General features: G+C 43.3%; 1 protein-coding gene across 2 annotated transcripts; it reads right to left on the minus strand.

Annotated features, from left to right (window-relative positions):
- Positions 1 to 4,193: 4,193 nt before the first annotated feature.
- LOC107286762 (gap junction gamma-1 protein) lies at positions 4,194 to 13,894 on the minus strand. Of its 2 annotated transcripts, none has more exons than XM_015815184.1 (3): positions 13,849 to 13,894; positions 6,109 to 7,257; positions 4,194 to 5,224 (listed from the first exon to the last, which is right to left on the minus strand). In XM_015815184.1, exons 2-3 carry the CDS (start codon positions 7,238 to 7,240, stop codon positions 5,217 to 5,219), a joined length of 1,140 nt encoding a protein of 379 aa, XP_015670670.1. In that variant the 5' UTR covers positions 7,241 to 7,257; positions 13,849 to 13,894; the 3' UTR covers positions 4,194 to 5,216. The 2 variants fall into 2 exon arrangements, with proteins under 2 accessions (XP_015670670.1, XP_015670671.1); XM_015815185.1 differs by lacking the exon at positions 13,849 to 13,894 and adding an exon at positions 8,866 to 8,890.
- Positions 13,895 to 16,311: the final 2,417 nt, after the last annotated feature.

Below are 16,311 nucleotides of genomic sequence, written 5' to 3' on the forward strand. Positions count from 1 at the left end.
CAAGAACTCAGCTTTAGCAATATAGTGCTCTCCTAACGGAAAACCATTGCCTTGCTCAGATCTGTTCACTCCCTCTGCAACAAGGTATCTTCTTCATATGAACCCAGAGCTAAAGCACCTCTACTCAAGGCTTAATACTGCCAGCGCCTTATCTTTTCAATGTGAAGACTGGCCTTCGCAGCCAGATTTGGAGGACTCACATCTCATCTGCCCTTAAGATTTTATTAGCTAGATATTGTCACTGGATAAATATTCCACCCAAGGAGGAAAATTTCAATTTCACTATTGAGATGGCTGCAATAGAAGGTCAATTGGTTTAAACAAGCCCTGAACATCTGGAGGCTGACAGAAGCCCTGCTTGCAGCTACAGAATATCCTTAACCAGAATGTGGCCGGGTGGCCAGGGTGTAGGAGTCCCCTTGCTTTGTGAAACTGCTTCCTAATCAGCAATCATTGTAAAAGCCTAATTAGAAAATTGTTTCCAAAACAATGACAGTTAAAATAAAAGGTTTATTCTCTAAAAGAAAATTCTCAATGCTGCTCTGTAGTGGTTTGTTTGTTTGTTTTTTTTAAAAAAAGATACCACTCCTGGGACACTTTGTGCTCACTTTACTAAACAGAAAACAGTCTAATGAATGTCAGAAAAAATACTTTTCATTCCTGAAAAGGTATAGGTGCGGGTATTTCAGTGTAAATTCTTGCAGATAAGTTTCAAGGTACTTGTTGAAGAGAAGGAAGCAGCCGGGGAGAAGATCACTTTGGCTTCAAGCTCCAAGATAGCAATGGAGAGCAGACACAACAGGATGAGAGCCAGGCCACTGAACTCCACTCTGGAGGCTGGTTATATTCTGCAGGTAATACCAAGTTTTGTCAATAGATGGCTCCCAAGGCAGATGAACAGAAAATACTGTGCAGAGTTCCTTCATCTTGGCTCCCCCCTCCCTGGCAGACATTGACTTTTGCCCAATTCAGTGAAAGCAGTGTTTGTTGAAAGAGCCCAAAGGAGCAATTCTTCTTCCCTTTCAGGATTTCACAAACAGGGCAGAATGACACTGTGCTGACATTTCGGAGGTCCCTGTATACCCCCACATTTCAGCCTAGCATGGCAGTGCAAACCCAGCCTCACTTGAATAAACCACGGTTCATTAATTGTAAGTGCATCATCGGGTGAACATCACCCATACCTTCCCTAAGGTGACCAAAAAATATTTCTTGCAGGTATAAGAACAAGGAACTTAGGAGGCAAATTTACTACATGGTAAGCACGGTCTTATTCCTGTCCCCAACTCTGTAAGGTTATGCTGGAAGTAATAAAACCTCTATGCATGGAAGAGCACACAGAAAAATGAAGTTCTAGTCATCATACTTTAAAAAGAATGCAAGGCAGGTTGGAAAAGCTGTGAGAAAGTAGAGTACAGATTCACAGCCAGGAGGCTACCCCACTGCGGTCTATCTTGTAGGAAAGGTATTGTAAGGGTGAACAGCAGTCAAGGAGTGCTCTCTCCCTCCTGATGATGATGATAATAATAATAATAATAATAATAATAATAATAATAATAATAATAATAATAATAATAATAATAATAATAATAATAGTAATAATAATAATAGTAATAGTAATAGTAATAATAATAGTAATAATAATAGTAATAATAATAGTAATAATAATAGTAATAATAGTAAGAAAGTTGGAAGGGACCTTGGAGGTCATATTTGCAATAGGCTGACCCTTGGGTTACATGTTGGAGCAGGAGACCCTCTAGTGCAAGGGTGTCAAACTCGCAATGTCACGTGACATGTCGTGACGTATCGCAACTTTTCCCCCATTGCCAGAGCTGGGGTGGATGCGGTTTCGGCATGACGCATCCGGGCCACAGGCCGGCAGTTTGACACCCCTGATCTAGTGTGATCCAACATGGCTCTTAGGTGAAATTTCCCTTGTTGAAAGCAGAAGGAAGGTGGGTGGGTGGGTGGGTGGGTAGGCAGGCAGGCAGGCAGGCAGGCAGGCAGGCAGGCAGGCAGGCAGGCAGGCAGGCAGACAGACAGACAGACAGACAGATAGATAGATAGATAGATAGACATTCATTTAGTAATCAAAGTTACAATGGCACTGAAAAAAATGACATGTCCAGTTTTCACACATGTCTATTGCAGGATCCTCATGGTTATATGATCAAAATTAGGAAGCTTGTGGATTTATGACGGTTGCACTGTCTCAGGGTTATGTGGTCACCCTCTGTAACCTTCCCAGCTGACTTCCAATAAGCAAAGTCAATGGGGGGAGCCAGATCCACTTAATGACCGCATGATTCACTTAACAACTGCAGTGATTTCATTTAATAATTGTGTCAAAAAAGGTTGTAAAATGGGATCAAAGTCACTTAAATGCCTCACTTAGCAACAGAAATTTCTGCTCAACTATGATCGTAAGTCAAGGACAAACTGTACAGTAGATATATAGGTGATATACAGATATATAGTGTTTATAAACGTAAGTTGAAGCCTGGCTTCATTTCTCTCATTTTCAGACACTATTTCCTCTGCAAGCTCATTCCAATTCAGATTTAATAGTATATTGAAATAATTTATGGACCAACCTTCACAAGGTAGTTTTAAGAAAGTATGAATTAAACAATTTTGAATTCCCCACCTCTTCTCTTTGCGTGAAGCCCAATTCAGCCACATCCCTATAGGGGGGAGAGGGGGAGGGAGAGGGGGAGAGAGGGGGAGAGAGAGAGGGAGAGGGAGGGAGGGAGGAAGAGAGAGAGATATCTCACAGACGTCTCATTGGGACAACAGTTGAATGTGCGGTTGTCACTTTTTTCGGCGCCATAGCTTCAAATAATCACTAAATGAAATGTTATAAATTGAGGACTACCTGTATAATACTCTATGAGGGGAGACTGTTACGTTATTAACTAAGCAAGTTGCTCCAGGAACTTATTAGGGCACAACTATTTAAAGTATCGATCAGGCTTGCACAAGCAAATTTAGGGCATTGTCAAAACGCACTCTGAGCTTTCCTTCTCACTTTGCCTGTGGAAACCTGTACCTGACAGTTAGGTGCTGCAAAATTTGAGAACCCCCAAGATATATAGATTAAAATGGGTAACATATAAGTGGCCATCCCTAAGCTCAATACAATCCTACAACAATCATTTATGCCGAGGGTCTTCAAACTTGGCCCTTTTATGACTTGTGGACTTCAACTCCCAGAATTCCTCAGACAGCATGCCTGGCTGAGGAATTCTGGGAGTTGAAGTGCACAAGTCATAAAAGGGCCAAGTTTGAAGACCCATGATTTATGCTCTCATCACTTCTCAGCTAGACCACAGCAAAGAGCATCAGGAAGACTCTTGGCTTCAGGCATCATATGAAGGAAGGCAATCGTTTTCCACAGGTGCAATTTCAAAGCAACTTTGCAAGAAAACTATCTTGGACCGACACCTTATGTCTTAAATGCTGCTTTTCAATCTGGGCCCATTTCCTGCTTCCTCTCTGTCAGGAAGACACTGAATCCTGGAAGAATCAGGACCAGCAAAAGGATTTTTTTTTAATAGAACACATAATTCAATATTTTAAGATTTGCTATCACAAGATGTGTGCTGGCTACTAGCTTGGCTGGTTTCAGAAAACAGTTGGACCAGTACACGAAAGTCAGGGAGATTAATGGCTATTTGCTTTGATTGCAGCTTTATTGCCCTTAAGGCCACCTGCTGAGAGACTTATGGGATTTCTTGAGCAGTTGATTGACCACGGTGAGGAGACTGCTGAACTAGGTGGGGCAAAGGTCCTATCTGACAGGACACTGCTTATATTCTTATACCGTTGCCTGGCAATAAGGTGATTGGACTTTGCCTCCTCCCAGTTTTTGGCAAAACACTCCTTGAGAAATGATTGTTAAATTAGCCAAAACTTTGACCCAGGATAAGGCACTTCTTAAAACACCCCAGCTCCATCTTAATTAAACCCTCCATCTTAATAAACCTACTCAAAAGTTCATAGCACACTTCATGACTTTTTATAAAAAATAAGATTGAAATTGGTGCATTAAGCTTTGATGTGTTAAAACCTATCTACTTTCTTTTCTGGAAATTAAGCCAAATTATTAACCCTCCAACAATATATATGCATCGGTCCTACGGTGTTGGAAAGTCCCAAATATTTTAAGGATTTAACTCAGCTGCAAATACACAATGCCTTCTCCTGACTTACATTATTTATTGATTTGCTGGTGTCCACACCTTTTTCACAATTCTCATTGAGATTTTAGAGTACAACCAAGACATCCTAATCATCCATAAAACTATGCAAACTTTCTTACTAATTACTTTTTTTCCCTACAAATAGAGTCAAGACATCAAGATTGCTATAAAAAAATCTTTCTTTTTACCAAATATATATATATATATATAAACTGTATATATTATACATCCATATAAAAGAACAAAAATTCAGAACCGTTCCGGTAAATTATATTTAAAAAACATTAAAAAAAACATTTTAAAAAATCATGTCTGTCTCTGAGATGACTCAAAATGTGACTCTGGTCCCCCTGCCATTCAGGAGGAACCGAGCACAGCCCCCCACAGAGGGCAAGGAAGGCAGACGCTGCTCATAAGTCAGCATCTTGGAATGCAGCAGAATTATCTTTGGCCCAACCACCAATCTCTTCCATTATCTGGTGGTCAGGGAAGAGGAAATAAAAAATTAGGAATGTCCACTTGTGCGCAGATGAATCCTGTGCAAAATCCTGGAAAGTTGGAGATATCCGCTTATGTACAGTGAGCTGAAATAACATAAAGTATAAAGAGGGAGAGGCAATTGCTATGTAGCTAATAATCCAGTACCGTTGGAAAGAGTTGAAAAAAAGACAAAAATGCCCCCTTGGTAGAACAGCAGTACCTGTACAACATGTATAAAAGTTAAAAAAAAAGTTTCCCTTTTAGACACCATAAAAAGACACACATACAAAGACTTATGAAAGTAATCACTACAGCTGCCCCGCCCACCCAGATCTGGGAAGTGGTGATTCATATTCATCGCCTTGTCGCTTTCTTTCCATAGAAACAGGATCGGAGCATATTCTCATCCCCCGACTCTTCCGTCAGGGTACTTCCAAATGTCAGGCTTATTTTATGTGCACTTATGTACATGCTTTCAGTTCCCTCCACTTCTTCTTGTCACACCTGTGGGACAAGCAGTTGTCCAATGCTTCAGAGACCTGGAAATAAGAAGAGGAGATTTTGGCCTCTCACTCCAATCCCTGAAGAACAGATCCTGCCACCCACCCTTCATTACTTTTTGGGGGTTCCCAGCTTTCCTAGGGATATCCAATTCTGCGTTGTCACACCATACGATGGCTAAGATTTATCCATCAGCATCCATCCGTGTTTTTTTTCTCTATGCCAGACTTTACATGCCTGTCCTAGCAAATGATATATGGAAAGGGCAAAACAGCTGGCAATTCAAACCTCATGGAGAAATTATGAGAAGTCCTACTGTCATTATAGTCTTCAGTGAGGGGTCCTTGGTGCTCTCTGAGCTTGGTTGTCGTCTTGCAAACATTTCACTACTCAAAGTAGGTAACATCATGTTACCTACTTTGGATAATGACCCATCTGCAAGACAACAACCAAGCTTAGAGAGCACCAAGGACTCCTCGTTTCAACCCTGAGCGACAAATATTCCCCCTTTATTGGTAGTCTTTAATAAAATTACTTGGAAAAAAGGAGAAATTCTGAGAAGTGTACAGATTACTGATGCAATTTTTTAAAACACCACTAAAACCACCGCAATCATTCCCCCTCCATCATGCCACTCATGCCCTCTTAAGAAGGGCCACTTAATGGGAAAAACTGTTCAGTGCCCCAGGCACACTGCAAAGAGAGCTTAGAGGCATGTTTGGTTCAGAGAACTAAGTGGACCCAACAGCTAACAGCCCCAAAAAACCAACTATTCACACTAATTGCTTTTTAAATATAACCACATTCAGACTCAGAATAAGGGCTCCTGCCGAAATGGCCCATTCTTGCCCATCGATGGTTGACTTTTTCTAACACACTGGCACTGACCTCCAAACAAAAGCTTGTTCCTCATCCCACTTACCACTAGGTCGTTCACAAGCTACCCCTTCCTTCTCGTGGGCCAAGTTGAAGCGATTCTGCTCCGCAGCCAATCCATTCGATTCGGGGCTGCTACTTCGCAAAGGGCTGGCGATACCCTCCGGCTGCATTTGGAAAGCCATTTCTAGATGCTCCTGGGCTACCCTCAGGTGCTTACGCAGTCGCTCCAATTCATGGCTGGGGAGTCTTGATGCCACAGGGTAACGCTCGGCAGCCATGCTCTCTCCCCTGTAACCCAATTTCTCCTTGGCCAATTGGCCCTTGGAGGGCTCTTTCTTCAGAGAGTGGTAGGTTGGGGGTGCAGAGGGATCCTTCTGAGCATATTGGGGCTTTGGGGGCGGAGCATCTTCCTTAAGGCCACGGAGTGCATCCCGGATCCCCCCAAAGCCTAGGTGGAAGAGCTCACAGATATTGAGAAGCAGGCAGAGCCCACTCACTGCGTACATGATGATGAGGAAAATAGTTTTCTCGGTGGGGCGAGAAACAAAGCAATCCACCATGTGAGGGCAGGGGCTGCTTTTGCATATATAGGAGGGGTTAACCTCAAACTGGTAGAGCATATATTGCCCTAGCAGAAAGCCCACTTCAAAGGCTGAACGGGTCAGCAGCTGAAGCACATATGCTGTCATCAGACCATCATTTTTGATGCGTCGGCGGCCATCATGTTTCTGGCTCTCAGGCTCCTTCACCACCCTCTCATGCTCAATCTCCTCAAAGATCATGGGGTCCTCCTCCCCATTGTCCTCGGCCTCCTCATAATCACGGGCAGCACCATGTCGCACCACAGGTGCCCGGCTTTTTCGAGGAGGCTGGCGTGAAAGCCGATGCAGTGCAAAGCCCAGGTACATCACCGAGGGTGTGGCTATCACAATGATCTGGAAAATCCAGAAACGGACATGCGAAAGGGGGGCAAAGGAATCGTAGCAGACATTTTCACAGCCTGGCTGCTGTGTATTGCAGACAAACTTGCTCTGTTCATCATAGTAGATTGACTCGCCGCCGACAGCAGTCAAGACAATGCGGAAGATAATCAACACCGTCAGCCACACCTTTCCCACAAAGGTTGAATGCTGGTTTATCTCCTCAAGGAGGCGAGTCAGGAAGCTCCAGCTCATCTTGGCTCAGTGTAGGCCTGCAGCCAAGAAACACAACAGGCAAAAGGTTAAACTGAGAGGAATTTGTCATATCATTCCACTCTAGAGGTCAGGGGAAAGGTCCCCCTCTCCTCACTCATCTCCACCCACCCCTGGAAATAATAAAGTGTTGAGATAAGAAAATAAAAAGAAAACACTCAAGGACACAAACAGAGCAATCCTGGAATGACAGCAATAGGGAGCCTTATGATCCGTATAGGACAAAGACGTTATTTTTCCCTTCTATTCCTTTCCTTTCTTCCTGCCCACAATAATAAGAATTAACTGCAGAAATGTCAGAGTTGATGAATCTCAGAGAAATGCTCAGGGTGATGTCAGCAGAGAATGGGGCTTATGAATCTTTGGTCTACTGCCTTCTCTGACAAAACACAATTCCAGAAGACTTTATTTTAATCCCTAACAGGGATGAAACAACAGTACTTGTCTAATGCTGCATGGCACTTGCTGTCCTCAAGCATAGCCCCTTCTGTAACATCTGGAGGGAAATACGTAGCTTTTCTATGTACTTTAAAACTTCCTTCCTTCGAACAAAACTACATAACATCAGTTATGTGATCCAAAACTGTATTTGTTTGTTTATATATTATTGTAAGCAATAACTTCAAGAAGTTGTTTTTTTTTTCAAATGCTAGTAAAAAAAACTTTCCCAGGAAATTCAAGTTTGATTCTGAACTTTTCCTTTGAATCCTCATGGGCTTCAGAACATGTACATGAACTAAAAATACTTGCTCTCTTGAGTCTTGATTTCAAGTACATATTTTTCAAAGGCAAATCAGTTGCATTCAAATGCTACAGTAGGTTTCCCAAACCTTTTCTTTAGATTTGATTTTTTTAAAATGGATAAGATTTCATGAGATCACCAACTACAAGACCTCAGTGGAACCACATGATGTGAGATTTTTGACAAGAGCCACAAAATTCATTGAACTTCACATCCAGGAACAAATTAACAGTAAACAGCTTCCAATATTGGGGAAAAAAATTCCACATTGTCAAGAAAAACTACACCAGCATGGACTAATTTTAATACCGGACTAATTTTATTTATAATCATGCAGTCATAAAATAATCTTTACACTTCCCTTAGAAGAAAAGTATTTAATCAATATTTATCCAAACACAACTTCTACTTAAAAGATGAGGAAATTCTCAGATCTGAAAGTGGATTTTCCCCCAATCTTTCCCCAGGCCTTTAGAAACCACTGAAGCCAGATGACATCAAGCTTAATTTCATTTCCTTAAAAAACTAACTTCAAATTTGAAAACCTCTCTAATTCTGTATCAGTTGAACACCATGCAGTCTTCCGCAACAATTGAATACATTACTTTTTAAATATGTACTAGCATGCATATGAACACACACGTTCACATAGAAACACATGAATTTATAGAGGCAAAGAGACAAGAAATGCAAAATTGGCCATGAATCCCTACCAGTTTAACATATATTGACTACCTTACATTGATTAAAAGGTGGCAAATTATCACCCCTTGGAACAGACTCAGAAAGCAATTGCTCTTTCCTTTCCTCTTTTCTCACTGTTCATAGATTTGGCTCAAGGCAAATTTGTGGTCAAATGAAGTACCTGAAAAATCTTCTATCAGTACTGGCAACTTCAAGGGATCCAACTTAGGTTGGGATATGGCACCTAGGAGGAGAAGGCACCTCTCCTCAACTCTTCATCTAAGTTTCCTCTCCCAAATTAATACTGTCTCTAAAGGAAAAAAACAAAGCCACAATTCAAGTGCCTTTAAGTTTCCTTGCGGCTGGATTCACTGTAAATTTCAACCTTCCCCCCTGCAGCTAATTTTAATCCTTCTCCCCAACAATACCAGGAGATGCTTTTTTGCACGGAAGACAAGTGTAATTTCAGCAGATGGACACCGTCTCCCTAAAAACTCCTATGTGGACATCACAACATTTCATACAGAAGGCTGAAGAGATGTGAATGAAGCAAGTCAACCAAACTGGACAGAAGCAATTAACTGCAAGGGTGAATTTTAATAGACTTTTCTTTTTCCTATTCTTTCACTGCCCATTTAGCCCTAAAATCTGTGAAAGAGGTTTGGCGAAAGCTCCTTCTGTGAGTCAGTATGTCTTAGTTGTTGGATGGATGCCACATCCTGGTAGCCTGGGATGGGCATGACGCTCCAGTGCTCATGCACAATGAATGTGTCCTGAAGTAAGGGAGGTACCCATAAAAGGATGCCACATAGCAGTAACTGTAATCCTAGGGCACAGTTCTGTTCTTCACTGATGCTTGCTTGCCCAGATCATAGGTAGCAGGCTCCCTAATGCTCTCTGTTTATTGCTTCCATCACCTTCATCTATCTTAATCTCTTTGAGAATTAAACCCAAAGCAGTGAAACAAGTTTTCAGATGGGAGTAGAGACCTGACCAAGAAGCCAATCAAAACCCTTGACTTTGCCAGTCACATGAAGTTCTAGATCAGTGGGGGCGAACCTATGGCACAGGTGCCAGAGGCGGCACTCGGAGCCCTCTCTGTGGGCACACGCACTGTCTCCCCAGCCCCGCCTCCTCCCATGGCCCCTTCCTCACCAGCAGCCTTCCCGGAGGAGAGTTGCCCCTGGGCGCAGCCCACGTGAAGCAGCGCAACCAAGGACATGGTAGCCGGGCAGCGGGGACAAGACTCTGCCCTTGCGCCCCATCACACGCAGATGCTGCTGCGGGGCATGGGCGGAGGGCGTGGCCGCCATGGCGCTGCTGGGCTGCCTGGGTGATCTGTGGGAGGCCGTGAAGGTGGTGGGTGGCCCAGTGGGCAGGGCGGAGCAAAGACGGGGGTGGGGAGGGTGGTTTTTGGGCGCTCGGTCACTAAAAGGTTCGCCATCACTGTTCTAGATTATCTCAGTTCCACTTGTAACTTCCTCCCCTCCCCCACCCAAAGTAATCTCTTTTCAATCACTGATAGGTGCAATCACTGCAGGAGATATCTGAGTCATCATGTACCTCCCAACATAGTGACTGGATATTACAACTGGGTAACCACAGTGTAGCTATCAGATTAGTTTAAAGTGCCTGGGAAGGGAAGGCTTTTCACTGCATTAAGCATGAAAACTCCAACTATGTAATTTCTTTTACCTTGCTAAAGGATGGGAGCTCACTGGCTGTCAGTTCTGTGTAAGTCCTACCTACATTTAAACATACAGCTTATAACAGTAGGTATGATCTACTCTACAGATCTAGAAACAGTCAAATGTAATCATTTAATCCCCATTGCATTTAATCTGCAATCGGGGAAACTTGGGTGATAAAGAGGGTCATCTGGAAGTAATGAAACAGAAGCAATGGCAAATGCTTTCATTCTGGCACTCTTCCTAATAACAGGAAAATTTGCTTAGGTCTATCCACCCTCTCCAGATGATGCTAAAGGATGCAATCAGTGTAAGATTTAAAAAATAGTCCTTTGATTTTTGTATTTGCATTTTTTCTTATCCTTGGAAAGAAAAAACATGCTCAGTGGTAAAAGAAAAGGACTATTCCTAAAAATATTCAGGTTAACAATATATTGGAGAAACAGTGAAACATTCAGCTAATATTAAAGTGACAATCCTGAGTGTGCCAATTAACCTAATTCAGTAGGGTTCAGGAGGCACACACACCACTGTTTAATCAATGTCATATACTTGAAGGTACCTAATGCCTGTAGGATGCATTGTTATCAATTGTTCAGAGAACAAGTCTCTGAATTCACAGAAACTCACTTTCTTTGGATTCCCCCAATACTTGTTTTTTTTAAATAATAAATGAATAACACCTGATGAGTAGCCCATGAAAAATCAGTCTTTCCTGTTTCTAAACTAACATGAGTGTTTTATCCTGCCTGAATCAATCAGTTTATCACCATTACTATGTGATTAAATCCAAGTGACTAATCCAACAGGGATATTATCACTTATTTACCTAAGCACTAAAGAGCAAAAGAAACAAAAAATTGGATGGCTGCCAAAAATAAGTATAGCAGAATTAAAGTAAATTAAAGCATACATAAGGTAATTCAAATGTTTGGGACAGAGAGCAGTGTGTCCTGAGTCAGGTGGAGAGAGTGGAAGCTGAGGAGGACTAACTCAGGCAGGTGAGCAGTATTATCTTACATCCAGATTTTAAATATCTCCTTTAAAGAGAAAGGATATCCTCCCTCACTTCATAACTCACACTTTATACTCATTTACTGATAGTAACATTCAAAATACACTGGTTATCAAGATATGTGTAGCTGCAAAACACTTGCTAGTATGCATTTGGTGTTTTCCTGTTTAACACTTAATGTTTTATTCCAGAAATAGCAAAAGATAGATTTAAGTCTATTGCAAAAATGACTTTACCACTAAGCATCCTCTTTCCTTAAGTAACACATCTAAAATGGAGAAAGTTTGCAGGTAGCTGCAAGCTTTGTTTTATTTCCAAGAGACAAAACAAGGTTGTAAAACTCATCAAATACCTTGCCTACATCTCTGGATAGTGGTAGTGAATAAACTTGTAGTAAATAAAACAAATTAAACGAGATCCTGGGAGCCGGTGCCTCTCCCACATGGAAACTCAACTTAAACATTTCTATGCAAGGAATATTTTGTGCTCAACTATGTCCAAAAAAAAATGTAATATGACAAGGTACCCTCATTGTGAATAGCTGTTTCAGAGCATTCAGAACTCAATTACTTCAGTTTAACAAATGCACTTTGTATAGACCCAACATTATTTTCTTTAAACACACAATGCAAGCACTCAGGAGCTACTTAGCTTCCAAGTGAACTCTGGGCTTAGGCAGTTTTGCAATTAGTTCGTGCTCCTTGTGGCTAAAAAGAATGAATACTATGCAGGATCTAAAGCTCTCTATCCAGAGAGTCTTTAAAAAAAACCTATAGTATCATATAAGTGAATGGAGTCCAGAGCCAACCTATAAGATTTCTACCTTAAAATGAATATAAGGCTTCATTTACTGTCTACAGGTGCAAGGCACAGCGATAATTGCAGTTTACATTCTGGAATAAGTTAATAACTCTAGCCATTCAAATAAATATTTTAAGTCCATAGAAAATTATTGTCACATTCTCTGCTAGTCTCAATCTTTCAGGCATGTAAGGAAATGACATAAGGATGGCCCTAAAGAAAAGGTCAGGAATGTGGAAGATAAAAGAATTTTTCTTGTAGCTGCTTTAACAATTTACAATTCCATATCCTCAAGAGTGGAAAAATTTGTCTCCTCTCCCCTTCATTGTTTCAGGAAGCAACAGTGTTGAGTTAAAAAAAATGATGCAACATCAACAAGATCCCCAGGAAATTTCTTTATCCACCAAACCACAGTTTTGCTACCTGGACAAAAGTAATTGAGATCATTCTGATAAACCGTGTTTGCTTGATCAGATAATAGCATTGGCAAATACCAATTATACAGTCAGTTTAGTGCCTTTAGAAATACTAATTTGTGCAACTTTCCAGAATCAGGTAATCTCCATAAACCTTCTCCTTCAGTGTTCACATTTCTTAGCCAGCATTGAGGGGAACGTTTAGTCAGAACTCAAGAAATCTAAATAATAATACTATAGTATTAAAGTTCAAAAGACCAGAGGAAGGGGGGGAGCTGCCCAGGATAAAAAAAAATGGTCAATAACCGGCCATGTGCCTGGAGCCAAGAAACAACATCGGAGAACCAGCTGGCTTAGGACTGCTGCCCAAAAGAACAGACACAACTTACCAAATGAAAGAGAAGTGGACCTTCTTAGCCAATATACCTCAATCAGACGTACCAAAACCCAGGTGGATATAATCTTGGCCATTATGTCCAATTCTTTTCATCCTTAATTACTATACATAATTTCAAGTGTTGACTGCCAACGGGGCCCTTCCTATCAAACTGGGGTAAACATACTTCACAAAACATGAAACATTTAACTGCTCTGAAGCCCCAGGTGTATCATCCTACCCCCTCTCCAATTAAGCCTTTTTTTAAAAAAATCTGGCTCCGAAGTGATTTTGTTCCCAGTGGAAACTCGGGCTGATAAAAAAAAAAAAAAAAAAAAAGCCTGGTGTTAATGCTTTATAGTAAATTAGGGGGCAAGGGGAGGTGGGTACCAGGGTCCTGAGCAAAATAAAGGGAAGGGGTCGCTTAATGGGCAGCTCAAAAGCACGGTCTGGGTAATGGGACGGCACTACGATCACGGCTCGAAACAATGTATTTCAGAGAATAGCATTAACTGTATCGCACAAAGGAACCAAAGCCTTCCACGCATAACGGGAGAATCCTTTCCTGAAAGCGCAACCACCCAGAAACCGAAAAGGAGGGAAAAGGCCATGAATCCGATCCAGGGGAATTGGGGGGGGGGAGGCTGCTGCTCCTCCAACTCCTAAGAAACCCTAAACGCGACCCCCCCCCTCTTCTATTTCCCTCCCCGGGAATCCCATGTTGGCGTCAGAGCCTCTTCTCCACGCGCGCAATCGGGATCGGGGCTCCCTGCAGAGGAGCCGCGTGGCTCGGGAAGACAGGACACCCCCTACCCTCAACCCAATCCATCCCGAGAGGACTTTCCCCGCGCCCTGGAAGCCCACTTACTGGATATGCGCCCGGCGAACCTCACAAAGACGCGCGCCTTGTGCAATTCCTCTCCTCCCGCCCGCCCGAACAAAGGGGCTACAGACGGTCACCGCCCCCCGCCCCTTCAGCTCCGCCTCCAGGACGACCCCCGCCCCTTTTTCCTCCTCACTCTCCTCCCTCCCTCCCTCCCTCCGTCGGAGTATCCGAGGGCGACTAACGAGGGATGGAGGCGAGCGGGCAAAAAGCCCGCGTGCCTCAAAGGGTGTGTTACACGTCGACAGATATCCCCACCCCAGTAGCGAGGCCCGCCTTCTTTATCGATCTGGCGGCGTCGGAGAAGAAAACAAACTTTCCTTTAAGGAAAAGAGGCTCGCTGTGGTTTTCTTGGTCGGGGTGGGAGTGGGGGGGGGGCGAAGAAATATCTCTTTTTTCTTCCACACTCTGCAATACTTGCAACCAGTTAGGCGGCATTGCAGAACTCGAGGGATTAATAAGTGAGTCATGCACGCCGTCGGCCAAAGCAAGCATGATTGTGCGGACGGCAGTTAACACCACGGGGGAATAAAAGTAATCGCGCTCGTAAGAATTGTGGAAATGAGAAATCTTTCCCCCCCCCCCCCCCCGAGAAAAGCGTGTGCAAGAGAAATCTCAAAAGGTTCTTTTCCAAAAGGCAACTGGAATTCGTTGTTGTTGTTTTTTTCCCCCTTTGGACAAACCTTGCCATTTGGAAAAGGCTCTTTGGGGACAACCGTGACCTTGGTTAATTGAGAATCTCCATAGACGTGCAAGAGAAAGTTGCACCGCACAGAGGCCGGTCAGTTTACTCGCCTGTCGATTTCAGGAGCTGGAGCAATCGCGAACGGGCCCGGCATCAGCGATCCTCTTTAGCTGGAGCTCCTCTTCAGCTCACTGTGTTCCTTGTTCGGAAAGACTGGTTGAGCTAGTATAGATAGGTTTCCCCTCGGTCCTCTGCCGCACGAGAGCAAACTAACCGAAAGAGCAAACAACCAAACCTGCAGGCTAGTTAAAGGATCTGATATAACGAACCGGTCAGACCGTGGATTCTTTTCGAAAGGAAGAAGACTTAGGAACGTCAATACCTTTTCCATTCTGCAATGCAGATATTTTCAGAAACAGACCTGCGATTGCACGGCAAAGATCCAAACGCATTCAAAGTCCCAAAAAGGGAATCCGTGGCTGTTAAATTAACCGTTGATTCCTTTATGGCAGGGGTCTTCAAACTTGGCCCTTTTATGACTTGTGGACTTCCAACTCCCAGAATTGTGGGAGTGCCTGGCTGAGGAATTCTGGGAGTTGAAGTCCACAAGTCATAAAAGGGCCAAGTTTGAAGACCCCTGCTTTATGGTCACTGCTCCATTAGAAATAGCAGAGAGGGTTTTTTTTCAAATTTTTCAAATATACAGTATTCAACCCTTCTGTGGAAAGAAGCATTGATGAAGAGGTGAACTGAAAATGGAATCCTCCGGGCTTTGCCCAGAAAAAGTATGGAGGGCCTCTCAAGTAACTTGGTAGAAGTGACAAAACAGCTACAGGGGGGAGGATTGGCTGAACCTCCTAGGCCCAGGAACATTCAGATAGAATTCAGGGTGTGTCACTCTCTTGTTCCTTGTGGGCTTAGACCAGGGGTGTCAAACTCAATTTCATTGAGGGCTGCATCAGCATTGCGGTTGCCCTGGGGGGGTGGCAAGGGGGGTGCAGCCTACTGGGTGGGCATGGATGGAGTGGGTGTGGCCTACTGGGTGGGCATGGCCAACTCTACATTGTTCGCATCAAGGGTGCCTGTGGGGGCCTGGGCAGGAGTGGGACAGATCTGAGGGTCTCTGGCAGAAGGGGGTGGGACCGGGGCAAGCGCCAAGGCATGGTCCATTTCTTCATTCCTCACAAAGGATGACACCTCCCCGGCATGCACCCAGGGGACGGGGGCGACGTGGCAGGGGCTGGTTCCTCGCTGTTTCCAGATGGCCTTGTGGAGCTAAGACTGAATGCGTTTCAGCATAGATGGCCACCACAAAATTGTACATTGGCTCCTGGCCAGCCAGGGCCAAGGCAGCGAGGGCCGTTCCCTCACTGTTTCCAGGATGGCTTTGCGGGCCGCATCCGGCCCCTGGGCCTTTTGTTTGACATGTCTGGCTTAGACAAAGTAAGTACTGTCCCATCCGTGATCAATCTGTGTCTATTAAACCAAGGATACTGAAATACAGAAATCTTGCAAGCTCACGTGTCGAGATCTAATTATTTAAGTAGTTATCTTACTCGAAGAATGACATGCCAGACAAATCACAGAGAAACGGAAAAGGGACTTGAACGAAAAAGGGACTCATGCATTATATGTGCAAAGCCTTCCTTTGATTCCTCATGAGCAAATAACACTCTAGTTCCGAGTTGTATAGGTGTGCTATCTCCTCCCTTGCTAAACTTTGCAAAAATGCAATATTTTTTATAAAGCAAAACAATTCTTTT

The sequence above is a fragment of the Protobothrops mucrosquamatus genome, unplaced genomic scaffold, assembly GCF_001527695.2.
Source record: "Protobothrops mucrosquamatus isolate PMUCROS unplaced genomic scaffold, P.Mucros_1.0 scaffold324, whole genome shotgun sequence".
NCBI classification, from domain to species: Eukaryota; Metazoa; Chordata; class Lepidosauria; order Squamata; family Viperidae; genus Protobothrops; species Protobothrops mucrosquamatus.